This window comes from Danio rerio, chromosome 8, assembly GCF_052040795.2.
Source record: "Danio rerio strain M-AB ecotype USA chromosome 8, GRCz13ab, whole genome shotgun sequence".
Taxonomy (NCBI): domain Eukaryota; kingdom Metazoa; phylum Chordata; class Actinopteri; order Cypriniformes; family Danionidae; genus Danio; species Danio rerio.
The window spans coordinates 47,194,430-47,212,500 of NC_141028.1; the positions used below are offsets into that span (position 1 = coordinate 47,194,430).

The 18,071-nt window shown below is 35.5% G+C and overlaps 1 protein-coding gene across 3 annotated transcripts in view; it reads right to left on the reverse strand.

The window, feature by feature from the left end:
• Positions 1–18,071, reverse strand: part of golga1 (golgin A1) — a 51,854-nt gene that overhangs the window by 30,070 nt on the left and 3,713 nt on the right. Inside the window, exons 2-7 of one of the 3 annotated variants that reach the window (XM_087262981.1) lie at positions 16,782–17,063; positions 11,713–11,803; positions 7,984–8,058; positions 4,958–5,088; positions 3,643–3,771; positions 1,438–1,607 (exon numbers count right to left, since the gene is read on the reverse strand). In XM_087262981.1, coding sequence (XP_087119107.1) covers positions 1,438–1,607; positions 3,643–3,771; positions 4,958–5,088; positions 7,984–8,058; positions 11,713–11,803; positions 16,782–16,907 — 722 coding nt within the window. In that variant the 5' untranslated portion in view covers positions 16,908–17,063. 3 annotated transcript variants of the gene reach the window in all.

An 18,071-nucleotide genomic window follows, 5' to 3' on the forward strand; every position in this document is an offset into this window, starting at 1 on the left:
CCTTTTTCTTAAAAGATACAGTGGAAGTAATGGACTGAACAAGGAAACTGTAAACCCCAATTTAACCCAATGTGTGAAGTTGTGGACGTATAGCAGGAGCAAAAAAAGCACCAGATGTGTCTAATATAAAATAATATATTTAATCTATTTTTCTTTTTCCCCCTTTTAAATATCAGTCATTTGATGCGCTTTGCACCAATCTCTGTATTATGCTGCCTGATCTGTCCGGTTTTCAACTAGGTCTGCTAAATGATGTCATGGGGGCGGGTACTTTCATTTTCACCGCTACTGCTGTCAGCTGCTCACCTCCACTAGTGTTCAAACCAAAAGATCAGCGTCGTTCGAACTAAGATCGGCACGTTTTTTTTTTTTACATGGCAGGTTTTTACGTCCTTCATACATGTTGAGATCGAGTTTATCAACTTGATGAGGGAATATGTCTTGACAATCCACACAGACGTGACTTAGTAAAGCGTGAAGTCATGTTACTGCACACAACTTCATGCATTGGGTTAAAATAGGGTGTAAAGTCTCTGTGTTCAGTCCGTCACTACCATGATTGAAACCCAAACAGGCAGTCAAGCAGGTCGCACACCAGAAGCGCCGCGTCACGCGCATGACAGTTTAACATATTACACACCAGACGCGCACATTCGCATGATATTTAACATGAAACTAATCAGATGGCGCTCTGTGGCGCGGCTAAAATATGAACTGCATCCTGAATCGTGGCTGGGCGACTACGGTGTGTGTAAAGAACTTTATGTTTAGAATTCTAAAATGCATGGTGCTTATCGTCGTCAAAACATAAATTCAAATAAATCGAAAAAAACGAAAAAAATAAATAAAAAAATCGCCCAGCCCTACAAGTATGTTAACTTTGAATGTTTCTTAAACATCTGCAAACGTTTTCTGGTATTTTAACGCATTAGAAGACTCAAACACATACATACAGCACCTTAAATATTACATTAGATTTGAGACTGGCATACTCCATTAAATTTGGTTTCTTGTTCTAGTTCTGCAAAATCCTAAACAACACTGCTCTTTTTTAAAAGTCTGCGTGAATTGAAAGATGTTGAGACGTATTTCAGTATGTTGATTGTTATCAATATTATTTTCACATTATATTCTATATTAATTTTGTGCAGACATATACAAGCAGCTGCTTTCTTCAGCTCTATTGTTGATCTATAGGCTGTTGGTGTGTACTGTAAGTGATTTGCTTTTCAGATGTTTCTTGAATGTTTCCTATGCTACTGGAGATACTGTTGCACTAAATAAATGAAATGAAACACTCTGACAACAAAACAACTACAACTGAAAAAGAACTTAAAATTGTGTAACAGAAAATTCTAGCGGTTTTAAAACCGTGACTTTTTCAAACCGCAGTAAACATTGAAACCGGTTATCATCTTATAGCTACTCCACACACACCTTTGGGCCTGTAGCTGTGAGTTGGTCCTGCATATCTCCTCGTGTTCTTCTCCCAGCTCATACAGCTTGTCTTGCGTTTTGCCCAGGGTCAGTCTGGCTGTGTTCAGCTCTTCTCCTCTCAGTTTCAGCTCTTTCTCCCGCTGATTAAGCTGTTCCTCTCGCCTCAGCAGCTGCAGGAAAAATGAGCACTTACAATCAGGTCACTTAATCTGTAAAGAGGTAGTTCTGTTTTGCAATGTATATCAGCTACTGAGTATTTTGACTTGGCATGTTATCAGATTCATGGCTGAATTGGACTGGAATGGCAAATTGTTTCATTGCTGTTTTCAAGGAAGATATTTGTCTGATATTGTATAAAGTTAAACAAAGCTTGTCTTTTAACTGCTTTAATTCTTCAGAGAATAATCAGTTTACATACAGATGAGGATTTTTAGGCTGACAGACATTTTTGAAGACGAATGGTATGTTTCCATATAGCTATTTTTATACAAATTTTGCATTATTGCATAAAAATGCTTGATGGAAATGTGCATAATGTGCATAAACTACTATGGAAACCCTTTAACAAAATAAACTTCAGTATTTGCATTAAAAAAGTCGTTTAAGTGATCTAGTGATGATAAAAATAGGTGAAATGGACCACATTATTGAACAAATTAGTGAGTTGACCACATGGTAAAACATCTGAAATGCTGTTATGTTGTTTTTAATATGCCTTAAATCAGGGGTGTCCAAACTCGGCCCTGGAGGGCTGGTGTCCTGCAGATTTTAGCTCCAACTTGCCTCAACACACCTGCAAGGATGGTTCTAGAAAGCCTAGTAAAAGTTTGATTAGCTGGCCCAGGTGTGTTTGATTGGGGTTGGAACTAAACTTTGCAGGACACTGGTCCTGCGGGACCGAGTTTGGACATGCCTGCCTTAAACATTTCAGTACTATTATTACATCGCAGTGCTTCCCACAGGTTTGAAATATACTTGCAGTGGTGGCCGGATTGAAACACACCATTTACCCACATGTCCTAAATAGTTAACTATATGCGACAAACAAAACATAATTTAACTTTCAATAATCTTTTTTTTTTAATTATTATTATGACGCTGTTATTCACAGTTTCTTTTCAATGGGTTAATGTAAAAAAAAAGACATCTACTATTTCTGTTACTTTTATGCTATTCAGGAGCTATGAGCACCCACTGATCTAATATTTTAAAATCTGCTCCTCTCTCTCTTTCAAGTTCAAAGCAAACTTGAATGCCAAAGCATTTTATATATGTATATAAAATAGCCTATGTCAGGGCTATTTTAATTGAACCCGGCCTCCGAGGCAATTTGTTCTGGCCCTCCAAATAGTGTGATCAAGACATAAAAATAAATTTAGTCGAGTCAAAAAACGGCCGTTATAGCTATGAAGTGACGTGCGTCTGTTTAATTCAGTATGAGCTGCAGAGGCTGTGCAGAGCGTGAGTCACCATAAGCGAGTGGTGCAGACAGCCGAAAACATTTGGATATGTTTTATAGAAACATAATATGATTTTTCTATGCTTTACTGGTTATAACGATCAGGAATATTGGACCATTATTGCCTTTATAGCATATAAGTAGAGGACAGAAACGTGTAATTTGTGGAGCGGGCTAAATCTAAAAAAAAAAAAAATAAATAATAATAATAATAATTCTGTATTTTTTAGTAAGTAAACTTACTAAAAAATACAGATGTTTTTTTTTTTTATTCTTGCAAAAAAATAATATATATATTCATAGAGGAACGCATGTTCTGTTGTCATTGATAGTTGAATAAACTTTAATAGGAAAAATTGTCCGAAATATGAACAAAAGTAAGTGATGTGTCAAAGTTTGTTTAAAAAAATCTTGAATGGTTATAAAAATCCATATAATTTTTTATAATAATTACTAAAAAAAATTACTTTCTACTTCTCTGTTTATCCGTCTGATTTTAGAGTGGATTTTCTTTCACTACGGTGAGCGCGTATAGTATAAAAGCCTTTTCCGCTTCATGAGGTGTGCTGTAATATTCCAATGATTATAATGCATTTGATCATCACTTTAGCAAAACCTTAATCAATCACTAATTTATACTAATCAATTATCAATATATATTAATCAAATGTAAAAAATAAAATAAATAAATAAATCATCACAGGACAGAAAATCCTAAGCATAGAAAACTCAAAACAAAAAAGTACCATGTGTTTGACTTTAGCCAGTTCCTGCTGCTGAAAGCCCTCTAGCTCATCCAGGTCGTCTCTCTTCTGGAACAGACTTAAACTCTGCTCTGTCATTTCGTCTAGCCGAGAAGTCAAAGACAACTTCTCCTGTTTGACAAAAAGAGGACAGAATGACGATACAGTATTTGACGATTACCGCTGATGATTTAGCAGATGCTTTTAACCCAAAGTCACCCACAAAACACAATTAGGGCAGTGGTCACCAGCCCATTGATCATGATCTCTCAGTAGATGACAGAAGAATAAGTACAAGAAATGTATCTCAAGTGATTTATGTCGCTAATGTTGATACAGTGGTCCCTCATTAATCGTGAGAGTTACGTTCTAAAAACAGCCTGCAATAGATAAAATCCACTAAGTAGTCCACTTTATTTTTTTTTTACCATTATTATGCCATATAATATATACCAATAATATAACCATTATTATAGGATGTTTTAAGCTGTAAAACCCCTCACTATACTATTTTCTCAGATCGGCATTTACATTTTCACACTTTTAGCATAATTGCCTCACAGCAAGAAAGTCACTGGTTCAAGCCTCGGCTGAGTCAGTTGGCATTTCAGTGTGGAGTTTGCATGTTAACCCTGTGTTAGTGTTGGTTTCCTCTTGGTGCTCCGGTTTCCCCCACAAGTCCAAAAACATGTGATACAGGTGAATTGGGTAAACTAAATAGTTCGTAGTGTATGAGTGTGAATGAGTGTGTATGGATGTTTCCCAGTGATGGGTTGCAGCTGGAAGGGCATCCGCTGTGTAAAACATATGCTGGATAAGTCGGTGGTTCATTCCGCTGTGGCGACCCCGGATTAATAAAGGGACTATGCCAAAAAGAAAATTAAATAATTAATGTTTTAGTTAAGTTATTTAGTTATTATTTAATATTTTAGCTCATATTGTATAGTTAATTTATCAAATGCCAATGTTTTACCAGCAAAAGTATCACTGAAAATCATTTTACCAATCTTTTTTTTTTTTGTTAAATCACAGGCATTTCATATGATAACTGATTACTGCAAATTACTGCAGTTTTTTTGGTTGCATTAATTAAAATATTTTAAGTAGGTTAAACAAGTGCATTCTACATAGTTCAAAAATGTTATATTAAAGGTCATAAGTTGAACATACTAATGAAAAATAACTTTATTTTTCTGTCATTTTTAAATGGTTAGATCTTGCTTTTCAGCAAGGCAAATGTTAGGAATGTTTGACTAAAAAAGGTTGGTGACCACTGATTTAGAGTGACTTCATCCAATATGTCACCAAGCATCTTTACCTGCTCCAGTGAAGCTAGTTTTTCCATCCACTCCTGGTCTTTTTTTTCTAATGCTAAGGACATGGCTTCTGCCATCTTGGCTCTGTTTGTCTGGAAAGATTCGTTCTGGTCTTGAAGTTTGCGCATGGATGCTGAAAAATAAACACAACAATAAAAACAAATGCTTCACTCTTTTTTAAAGTATATTAATAGTAATGTTTCTGATCATTTTTAATTATCTCTGTGCGCCACATGCATTTTTTTTAAAGATAGAAAATATTTCCCACAGTGTGTGTAAATAAACTTGTTTACAGTAAATGCATTTTTAATGGCAGATTAGCAGCAAAGAGATCTGGAGGGTTAAAAAGCTTGTTATTTGCCGAATCGCATTAATAAATTACTTATGTTAGAAAGTAGCTCAGAATATATCTGAAACCTTAGAAATAGACAAAATATAAAAGGTTATGCCGAGTTCAGACTGCAGATTTTTCAACACTGCATGAATACCTGCGGTAGCATTCTGTCGGTGCTGTTTACACTGTAGCAAACTGTATGCAAACTACATCTCACAACCAAACACACACGAGAAGTGACATGGAAACAACGCAAAGTCACGTAGTATATCTTTCGTTATTAACTACATAATGAGAAAGAAGCCTTTAGTGGGGTAGAAAATGTAATTTGCTCAACTGGCACTTTGAAGGGAATTAGCAATTCCTCAACTCTTTTTTTGACCTGGTTGTGATATTGCTCAGATGACACTCCAAACAGACAGGGGTGCCAAATTTACACTAGCTTTTCCTCCATTTCTTGGGTCCAAAAAGACTGAAAATAAGCACTTTTAACTTCTCCCCCAGCCTCCCGCTGGCCTGCAGATACCCACACTTGTGGATGCTGCTCTCTTATTGGCTGTAGGTAATCGCTGATGTTATTTTAAAAACTTCACAAGGCATCATTTGAATCACTGACAGCTCCAGATATTTAGTATGCCAGATATCTCACGGGTGTCGCCGACTCATCGGCGATTCTCTCATATTGCGTCTTTGTTAGTTCCCACTGTATAATTGTTACTAACGTGAATGAGCACGACTTTGCCTGTGATTTCAAGCATTTGTCTATGATTTCCCAACACCTGTCGTCGAGTCAAAATCTAGGTTACAATCATGCAGTCTAAACTCGGCATAAGGTGTTACAACCAATAACAATTTTAGACTTTTAGTATATATACAGTGCTCAGCATAATTGAGTACACCCCAATTTGAAAATAAATATATTTTCATTAAATTCTCAGTAAATATAGGTCATATTTTTGGTGCACTTGAACAAAACAAATTTATTTTACAGACACATTTATTAAACCATTACTTTAGTCACAAAAGATCTTCAGAAATAGAGATAATAGAGATATAGTACATTTAAATTCAAACAAAATATTTCAAAACCAAATTTCTATTGATTTTTATAAGTGTTTTCTTGATTTTCTCTTCTTTTTTTATATTTTTACTTAACATATAAATTTGGCCTACTAATTTTTGGACTCCTATTGTAACACTTTATTTGATTATTTCCAGCTTTGGCTTAAGTACTAACCAATCTAATGTACATGCAGATATATATTCTTATAAATCATCCTATAGAAAATACTAATTTAAAAGAGAGATATTTGAGGGGTGTACTCGTATATGCTGAGCACTGTATATGCTCTCTATATATATGTAAATACTGTATCTATACATTTACACATATAATACACACATTTTGTTAGTGCTAAGTAAATGTTAATAGAAAAAAGACAAGGTTAACAACAGTGCTGAATAATATCCAGATATCCATGATAGCACAGCTGTAAAACACATTGTTAGTACATGCACCAGTTTTTAATCTGTAAATTAAATCACCAGTTTAATCACCAGATTAAAATCACCAGTTTTAATCAGTATATTGATCTGGGTGTTTATAAATGGTATCTATGATTTAAGATCATGACATTTGAGCAAAATAGCATCAATGGACCCTTTTCACAAGCCTGTTATGACGCGTTTAATGGTTATCAGCATGTTAAATACTTGAAAGTTTTTAATAATTTTATTTAAAAATGTTTGTCTAGAGAGCTGTACGAGAACTGTAGAGTGGTGGACTTTGTCTATTATCAGTGGAGTTCGTTACCATCAGGTTAGCATTGAAAAGCCTTTATCCGTTCTGCTGTGTTCGCACATGTTTAAAATCCTCCAGATTATCGGCAGGGTTAATGGGTGGAGTAGACAGGGCAAGAGACTGCATTGCTATCCAGTGTGTTAGCATTCAGACCCGGGGATTGAGGAGGAGAGAAGTCCTTCTCATTTATAGTGTTTATATAAACACGATTATCTTTTTAATGATAGACCATTTTGTGGTTATGTGTTTATGAAATTACGAATGACAAATGTAGCGGGGCATTACATTACTTACTGTTTATTTCTTTACATTTTAACTTTGAAAACTAGAGTCTCCTCTCGGTTTGGGTCTCATTTTGTGAGTCAACTGACAGTTCGAATCGCCTTACTCTTTTTCCCCTGCACTGTCGGCCATGCCCACTCAAAAACCCTCAAAAGGCTAGCAGGCATCTGTTGCTCTGCTCACCCTATGCCTCTTTGCCCTTTTTTGGTAGCCCTGGTTAGCACAATGACGCACAAACAAATTGCCAACGATTGGCCGTGTCCACTTGTAGCTTCATTTGCGTTGTTCAGAAACCTGTGGGTGACATCACGAATACTACGTCCATATGTTTTACAATCTATGGTCACAAGACAATTTATTTATACAACTGACTCTAAGAGTATTTTAAAGGCTGCTGGTAAATATCAACTTCAAAAGAACCCAGACCAAGCTAAATTCAACTTCAGATTTCTGCATCTTTGTCTCTACGTTGCTCAAAAATGCCCTGAGTTAATGTTTGATTTGAGTGAGGTTTGTGTGAAAGCATCAGACAAAAGAATGGGAAACGAAGCGAAAGGAGAGCAAGCCTAAAAGCAGGAAGGTGAAAATGGGAGGAAAAGAACGGTACGTACAATCCTGATACTTCTCTAATGCAATCTCAAGCTTCTCCTTGGTCTTCTGCATTAGCCGAAGCTGCTCAGCGTAGTCTAGGGTTGGGGAAACCGACACACACAAACACACACGACCGCGGGGAGGCAGAGGATGAGGAGGGACAAAAACAGGGACGAGAAAACAAAGGGATAAACATGGTTGAGAAGATAAACAAATGGAAGGGACAAAAAAAAAAAAACAGAATGATTTTCTGAGATGAGAAAATCAGACTGATTGCTAGGCTGTAAAATGGTGACCTTCGCCCTTTAAGCTAATGCATCATCCCTGATGGGCTCAATTATGCAAGCGTCTTATCTGCTCCTTTAGGGTTAAAGCAGATTCTAGATCAGCCTCTGTGTAATTGTAAACCAAGACGGGCTGATAGTGAGAGCCAGGTATCCATTATTTATGCCAATTTTTTTCCAGGCTATATCACTGGAGTCACTGCACTCAAAAAATTGCATTTGCTGTTTGTTCAAACTACTTATTAAAATTGAGCTGAAACAACACATTTTTGTGGGGCAACTTAATTATTATTATTTTTTTTTTATTATTCATCTAAAAATCAGGGAGTAAATTTAATTACTTTATTATGTCATAAAACAAATCAATTGTGTAGAACCCAGCATTTTTTTTTAGAGTGTAGCATTAATTCCTGGCTTGTTCTGTGATCAATGCAGCAATAATTTTTTGCCCTTGTTATACTTTTCCTTTCAGGCCAATTGTTTAGAATTTGAAGGTGTCAGACCGAAACATATTCACTATGCAAGAAAGGCAAGTGAGAAGAGTGTATAAGCTAGGGTTGTCACGATACAGGAATTCTATGGAATAAAATCGCTGTCATAAATATTTTGTGCGAGAAAAAAAAAATTCATGCATCTGTAATTATAAAACCGTAAATAAAAACGAAACGTACTTGTAATTTTGCGAGGGTACTATTCCAAAATCTGCGGTTAGAACAGACACAGATACGACATTTTCTTGGACTGTTTGCATACGACTGATAAATTTAACATGGGTGTACATTATAAGGTTGGGCGATGTTGACCATTTTGGCATCGTACGATGTCTAATGTGAAACATTACGATGGACGATGGCATAAGCGGGGGTAGTAATTGTTGTTCAACTATTGGTTGTTGTTGATCAATTAATTCTAATTCTAATTCTAATTCTAACGGTAATTAACTACCGTTTTCACTATCTGACCCACATGGTCTTTGCTTTACATTTAACCAAACCACAAATAAATAAAGTTACACACAAATGACCACCTGTCAATCCCTTTTTTCCACGGGACTCTGGCATGAATAGGCACAGTGATCTGTGTCGTTCTAAAGGCTTTTCCCACAGCTGGTGGAGGAGATGAGAGTTTGATTGGAGTTCACTGTAATTTGTATTGTGATTGATGATAATTTCCTTATTTTATTATTATTATTATGAGGAAGTAATAACAAGTAAAGATGCTAGGGCTCGACCGTTTTGGTAGGATATGCGCCCAAAATTTTATCTATGCGACCTTAAAATATATTTGGAAGCATTTGTGCTTGTGCATACATTTTCAAAAACCCTCACCGCGTGCGTGGATTTAGGAGACATTTATGCATAATGCATCTTCGGCAAATCCAGTGCTCAGGAACAGATTAAAACAGTTGTTATGTGAACTTGCTGAAGTAAAAAAAAAATTCCATTGTGCGATGGATAACGATTCCGGCTCAGCAGTGTGAAGTTTGTCGGCCATCAGCGATGGACGATGGCATCGTCTAACGGCCCAACCCTAGTAAATTACAAACACGAAATACAGTTTCACTACGGACAACCTGATTACGAGTACAAATCAAAAAGCGTCATTCCACTGTCAAAATTACGCTAATAAACTAGCGAGAGCAATCGATCACAACAGTGGGCTTGCTGGGCACTCAAGCTCCCACACACCGTTTCAGGTAAGATTTTGTTATTGCCTCTTTGAGAAATGTCCGTCATGAGCTGTAATAAAGGTTGAAAATTAATGAGGTCCATTTTCGCTGCGCTTCTTGGACATTTTACAGAATCAAAATTAAGAACGGGCTGAGGATAGAGAGCATAATGTAAGTTAACATTACAGGCAGCGCAGAATTTCTCAGTGAATCACTTAACCATTGTGATCGATGGCTCTTGCTTGTTTATTAATGCCTGTGACAGAGGTGACGTAAAATTGACAGTGGAGTGACGCTTTTTGATTCGTACTCATAAACAGATTGTTGTTTCCATAGTTAAACTGTATTTTGTGTTTGTATTGTACACCCATCGAAAATGTATGTGTCTGCTCTAATCGCAGATTTTGGAATTGTACTCTCGGAAAATTACGAGTACGCTCTGTTTTTCTTTACATTTTTATAATTACAGATGCGTGAATTTCATTCCATACAATTCGATACCAAAGGTACTGAAGTTTTAAAAACGTCCATTTGCTGGGAACATTTAAGCTAGGTGGAGCATGTTCCTAAACAGCGCTAATTGGCCTTTGTGTTCACGTACTCAACAGGAATGACTGTGATTAGCCCTAAAGGTCATCGGTTCACTAAACTCAACGCTGTTTGCTGCTTGTAACCACAGATTACAGGGACACTGGAGTGTTTTAAAGCTGCAATTCATCAGTGAATCGCTCGTATGTCAGCTTATAGACAAACCGGCTGATCGACGTGTCTTTGAAACGCTCCAGTGTCCCTGTATCTGTGGTTACACAGAGTAAAAAGCAGTGAGTTTGGTGAACTGATGACCTTCACTGCTAATCACAGTAATTTCTGTTGAGCACACGAACAAAATGCTCTACAAGGCCTAACTGTTCACGGTAAATGGACGCTTTTAATACTTCAGTACCAACTGGTATGAAATTCCAGTATCATGACAACTCTAGTAAAAGCTAGAATGGCAGGTGTTTCTTTCCCAACAAAGGCTCATTGGGGATACATTTTTGAGAACAGTGAAATATTTCCCTGGGTACATTGGTTGCATTTTGTGTGTAAAATGAACGGTACAGGGCGGTATGACACCATAACTGCTTCTATTATTTTTTCACACTGTTGATTACCAGAGTATACATGGCTTTTCCAGCGTGGTCAGTATGCTCAGTTGCTCACCTTGTATGGCATTGGATTTGGGACACAAACAAAGGATAGTTCTAAAAACCAGGTATAAGCAAATCATTAGAGAAGGACAGTTTCAGAAACCAGGTTGAGTGAAATTGTGGTAAAATAACAAGGCCACTGCAATATTCCTCTTCTATTTTGCTTTTGAAAACACTATCAGTTGGGTTTAGGGTTGGGCTGGGTAGGTGAGTAGCAAAATTATATATGGATCATGTCAAGACAAACAGCTTATTGCGAATGCGAGTGAGAAGGATGATTTGCAGAAATGTGCACCAAAGTCTTTAGTAGATTTACAAGAAGGAAGTGCAAATGGCACATATGAGAAATTGTGGCTCAGAAACCTATTTGAGATTGTAAAAAATGTACATAGCAGTGGATATGGAGGAAACAATCTGCAAGCAGACATTATCTCTGCCACATATTTCACGGTTCCCAAAAGTGTAGCTCTGGACACATATCCAATGAGCCTGGGTTGTTCTTTTCTCAAAGATTTTGTCGTGTTGGCCTTTTGTATATTTTTCCCCTCTTTCAGTCTCTTTCTCTTATGCGTTTGTATGGGTTTTGATGTATTGTGTTGGTGATACCTGAGAGCTTGGCCTCCAGCTTTCGTATCTGGTCATTTCTGCGCTGGATCTGAGAAGAAAAGTCATCTCTGGAGCTGCTGCCATCAGATGCCTGAGAGTCAATTATATAGATGAATGCAGACATATTTATTACTTTAATAACACCAATAAAAAAATAAAAATAAAAATAGGAATGCATCAATTCTGCCCATTATGTCCATCCATGACATGTACTTTTTATTATATACTTCTTTATTATTTAATACCGATAAAGGATTCTTGATGTCGATAATAAGTCTTCTAATGAATCATGATTCATCTTTTACTCCAATTATTTTATTAATAATAGTTCTTTATTCATAAAAGTTCTTTATTCATCTTCGATATGAAACATAAGGACAAAATACACACAGACAACAAAACAAAAGACAACAGAACAAACATAAAAAATTAAATAAATATATTTTTAAAATAAACATTCAAGAAATAGAACCTAAATAATCAAATAATTTAAACGTGCATTATCATTAATTTAATATTTCTAAATGCACTTATTCTAATTATATATATATAATTTATCAAGCCAAGATCAGGGATGGATTTCCAAGTCATTGAACATAAATCAGTTACTTAATTTAGTGCATCAAATTTATGCTGAATTGTAGAAATTAGGAAAGGCAAGTTTATTTATATAGCACATTTCCCACATTGGTAATTCAAAGTGTTTTTTATAAACAAGGATAAAAAAGACAAGCATAAGAAAATAAAAACAAATAATTAGAAATGATTAAAAACAGATTTAAATGGGTACACACATTATATACACTTGATACACTCCTGTCAGGTTCTGGGCTAGAACCTGGGTCTCTGGCGCGAAAGGCGAGTCACTTAACCACTGAGCTACTGGAAGTTTATAAATCCACTCAAAAAAGGGACACATGATACACTCCATACATATAGACTACATATAGTTTAAAATGTGTTAAAACAGGTTATAAAAGAATGATCTGTCGGACGTAGCACAGTGCTCATTTAGTAAAGGCACAGCTAAACAGATGTGTTTTCAGTCTCGATTTGAATGTGCCTAATGTTGGATAACAGCTGGATCATTTTCTGGAAGCTGATTCCAGCAGCACGGGGCGTAGTGGCTGAAAGCTGATTCACTCTGCTTTGACTGAACACTTGGAATTTATAGTTTATATGATCCTAAAGATCTGAGTGATCTATTAGGTTTGTATTCAGTGAGCATATCTGTAATGTATTGAAGTCCTAGGCCCTTTAGTGATTTATAGACACGTGCGTGCCTATGTGGTCCTTAACTGACAGCCGCGTGTGTGGACCTTGTTGGAAAATGTGGCGAAAAGTCCTACAAAAAGTCCTACTAGTTTGATTCCGGTGTTTACTTTAATAATGCCACATATATATGCATACTCCATGTCTTAATTCCATTTCTGTTTAGTTCAGTTATGAATTTAGTCAGATTAAGGTAATCAAAAAAATAAATAAATCGCTGTTTCAAATTAATGTAGACCTACACCTCAAAAGTCAGGAATAAACAGTTAGTATGAATAGTATGAACTGAATAAACAGTTAGTAAACACAAGTACATCTTATTGACTATCATTTATTTCCATCACCAATTATCATAGTAGAACAGTTTCTCAAGCAGTTTGTGATGCATTTTGGAAAGAGGAGATGAGCCCCTGGTCTAATGCGCCACCTAGCTAGAGAAACACATTCTCAAAGACTTATTATTTGGGTAGCACACATATTCTGAATGCCTTCGGCAGATTTTAAATGAGCCATTTTAATCTAGAATAATTCCAAGATTACAGTGAGATTAATCTAGATTTAAAAAAATGTATATATGCCCACCCATAAAATGTATAATTACAGTCACATCAACGCAACAAGAAAGCATTTAAAAAATTGGATTTAAACTCTTGAGTCAAACTGATCGCTTTAATAAAACGACAGAAATCTCTTATAACAAAATCTCCTTTTGTGTTCAGAAGAAAGCGTTATGGCTTTGGTACATCATGTGGGTGAGCAAATGATGACATTTTTTATTTGCAACCAGGGAAATTTGTAAATAAGCCAACACCAAGAATTCTGAAAAACACAAAAACACTAATATTGGAGAAATTACAGGCATAATGAAACATGCTTTAGAAGTTGTTACAAACCGCACATTTTTTGCTGTGTGTATGTTCTTTCTGTCTCGATCTCTTTCTCTCTCTCTTTCTGTACCAGCCCTGTCATTTTCTCAGGTACCGCCTACTTTGAAGCACTATTGGCTGATAGGACTGCCAATCCTAATCAACCGTGTGACGATGACTTCCCTCTCTGCCAATCGCGTTCGTTGCAGAGCCCTTTAAAAACGGAAGCGGCAACGGGGAGAAATCAGCTGTTGTTGTTTTGGCGTGTTGTCTGTTTGGTGGTGTCGGTGTGCGTTATCGCTGTTACTGATGTGTACTTTGATTGAGATTTATTGATGTTGACTTTGAGTGAGATTAACTGATGACTTTGAGTGAGATTTGTTTGAGAGTTCTGACGTGTGTTTCTACATCTATAGCCCGCTAATGCTCCATTCAAAACCTTCTGTGACTTGACAAGGGAGATCTGGAACAACATAGTAAGTCACGTGACATACATATTTGCACGCAGGATTATTGATGTATAGACACACTAGTTAGCGAAGTGCGCTAATTTTGTATTTTTATTTATTAGTTAGAGTAAGTTCAGGGCGCTTTGCGCTGAAGACTTTTCTTTTCATATTGTTATTTTTTTATTTAGTGGATTGGGGAAGAGATTAAGGGAATGTTTTGGATTTATTTCTTTGATTTGCATGCGCAAACTTCAGTTCCCTCTCCTATTTGTCTTGGTTCTTTTCACCTTTATATTATTGTTTGTAAATATTGTAAATCATGTGGGAGCCATAAATCTTTTGCGGTGCTAATTTTTTGTTTGGTGTTTCTTTTGCCATTATTCAACATCAGTTTATACTTTGGTCATCTTTATGTTACTCCTTTTAATACCCTAGACAAATTGCCATCAAGGATCGTAACAAAGTACAAATACGTAATATTACTTATTTCACAAATACATAACCTGTTAATATGTTTGTAATAATGCTTATATTACAAATAACGATGCCAAGTCATTTAAGTTATATGTGCTTTTATTAAAACACCTATAAGGTTGGCTTTGATTTAGAAGTGTAACCGATCTTCTTATTCTCCACCAAGGCTTCAGTTTGAATTATTTAGAGTGAAAGCCAACCTGAACCTAACCCTGAGCGTGTTCACCATTGATTGCTAGAGGACAAGAGTGTCAGGTTACACTGGTTTGTCAAAGCATGTGATAATATTTAGCTCCTTCTAGATTTCACTGTTTTGCCATTAAGCCGTTAAGCAGTCATGTCAATGCTGTGCAAAGTCGTTGCGCCATAAGCATACAACTTTCACTAGAATGGATACTATAGAAAACAATCATTTGAAACAGAAGTATAATGGGATTTTATTAGGGCCATGCTGTTTTTGTGATCAAAAATATAGCAGCTTATTTTTTATTTTGACTTCTTCACAAGGTATTTTTCTACCTTTTTCACATTAATTTTTTTATTTATTTATTTGTTTAGTCAGATTTTATTTTGAAAATCAACATTATTTAGATGGTAAATAAGTGCTAGAAAAGTAATTTAGCAAAGTTTTGAGTTTGAAGAGGGTAACTGTAATTTCCATGTGACAATACTAGGAGGTACAATACATTGGTTTTTGTCACAAACATACAGTTGAAGTCAGAATTATTAGCCCCTAGATTTTTTTTTCTTTTTTAAATATTTCCCAAATGATGTGTGAACGAGGAGGAAATTCTTTTAAAAGAAAGTAATTTGTTTTACTTCGGCTAAAATAAAAGCAGTTTTACATTTTTTGAAAACCATTTTAGGGACAAAATTATCAGATTATTATTATAGCTATTTTTTTTTCCTTTTTTGCGATAGTCTATAGAACAAACTATCATTATACAATAACTTGTCTAATTATCATAATCTGCCTAGCTAACCTAATTAACCTAGTTAAGCCTTTAAATGTCACTTTAAGCTTTATAAAAGTGTCTTGAAAAATATCTAGTAAAATATTATTTACTGTTATCATGGCAAAGATAAAATAAATCAGTTATTAGAAATGAGTTATTAAAACTAGTATGTTGAAAAATGTGTTGAAAAAAATCTCTCCGTTAAACAGAAATTGGGGGAAAAAATAAATGGGGGGCTAATAATTCAGAGGTGCTGTGCTGATAATTCTGACTCTTTTTTGAGTTTAATATTCACAGACATTAGTTCACATCGCAGTTTGATTACAGTGATATTTTTTTTAATTATTCATATAGAATTTACTCAAATCATTGACCTTCCACAATAAATAATTGCTTTAGTTGACTTTCCACAATAAATAATTGCTTTAGTTGACATTCCACGATAAATAATTGCTTTATTTGACTTTCCACAATAAATATTTTCTTTACTTATGACAGGATTCTGTGATTCTGGTCTTGCTTTTCCTCTATATGGAAACCAAAGGGCCTTCAAAATAATTTTGTCATGATAACAGGTAAATCACAATAAATTTTCTTATAGTTAATAATTACGGTTTCATATTTGCATTCTGGTTTAAACTGTGCATTTGCTCTGGGCGGGGGAAATTAAATAATACATATTAGGGCTGGGCGATTAATCAAACATTAATTGAAATCAACATTTAGAACCTATAATGGATCAAATTTTTCCAGATTGCAGGAAGTTTCGGTATAAAGTTTCAGTATGATGCGCTATAGTTTTATTAAAATGTGGCTGCTGAACGCGCACCTTGGAAGCAGTACCAATAAGCTTGGGTGTAAGTTTATTATACATTTTTAAAAGTTATTAAAAAACATAATTCAACAAATAGGAGTAATTTTACTTTTTTTTTTTCACTGTGCATTAGGTTCATTTTAAAACAGATCGAGCAACTAACTCGGTCTACCCATCACAAAGATTCATAACTGTATTAAAGATCAGAATATATGAAATTCCAAAAATATCTACTCACAAAATCGTCTCCAGAATCTGCGCCCACAGAAGTGATGGACTCTTTGCTCATGGAGCGAGGGATACGTCCTGATCGAGGGGCAGTGGCGGCCTCCTCTGCCAGCTTCTTCTTCAACTTTGCAAACATCTCTGTAGGTGTAGATGTAGTCCAAGTCTAAGCACTGTTTTAGATGCCTTTCCGAATGTCAGAGACACTTTTTAGGGTCCTCGTAATGCAGAACTTGTTATATCCACCCCGGCACATGCAGTTTTCATCCTGGTGTTACTCTCTGCTGCCTTCACTCTATGAAGACGATCACAACATTAGTATTACACATGCGCCAATATTCAATTTAATGATACAATACATTGCTATAATGATTCCCATGATGGGTTACAGCTGGAAGGGCATCCGCTGCGTAAAACATGTGCTGGATAAGTTGGTGGTTTATTCGCTGTGGCGACCCCATATTAATAAAGGGTCTAAGCCAAAAAGAAAATGAATGAATTACGATAATAAACATGCATGATATTGTGGGCACTTCAAAGTGTTGTGAATATTTAATTATTATTTTACAGATTTAATTATTATTTAAAAATGAAACTTTTTCATTTGCTTGTTTACTTTGCTTTTAAAGACCTACGTCTCTTAGATTTTAAGCGTGTTTAAACCACTTGTGTATAAGAATTTTTAACACTTGTAATTTATTAAAGATTAATTATTTTTACAAAATAAACACTACACTGTAAAAAATGCAGGGTTCTACACAATTCATTTATGTCCTCTCAACACAAATCGATTAGGCAAGGCAAGTTTATTTATATAGCAAATTTCATACACAGTGGCAATTCAAAGTGCTTTACATAAACAAGAATAAAATAAACAAGCATAAGAGAAAAAATAAAAACAAATGATAAAAATGATTAAAAAAAAAACATAAAACATAAAATCTATTCTGAATGTAACTGGGAGCCAGTGTAAATCCCTGAGAACAGGTGTAATGTGCTCTGATTTTCTGGTTCTGGTCAGAATCCTGGCCGCAGCATTCTGGATGACCTGCAACTGTCTGACTGTCTTTTTAGGAAGACCAGAGGAGTCCATTACAGTAATCCACCCTGCTGCTGATAAAAGCATGAACAAGTTTCTCTAAGTCTTAACTGGAAACAAAGCATCTAATTCTTGCAATGTTTTTGAGATGATAGTATGCTGATTTACTAACTGCTTTGACATGACTATTGAAACTCAGATCTGACTCCAGAGTCACACCAAGATTCTTGACCTTGTTTTTTGTTGTTTGACCCTTAGTGCCAA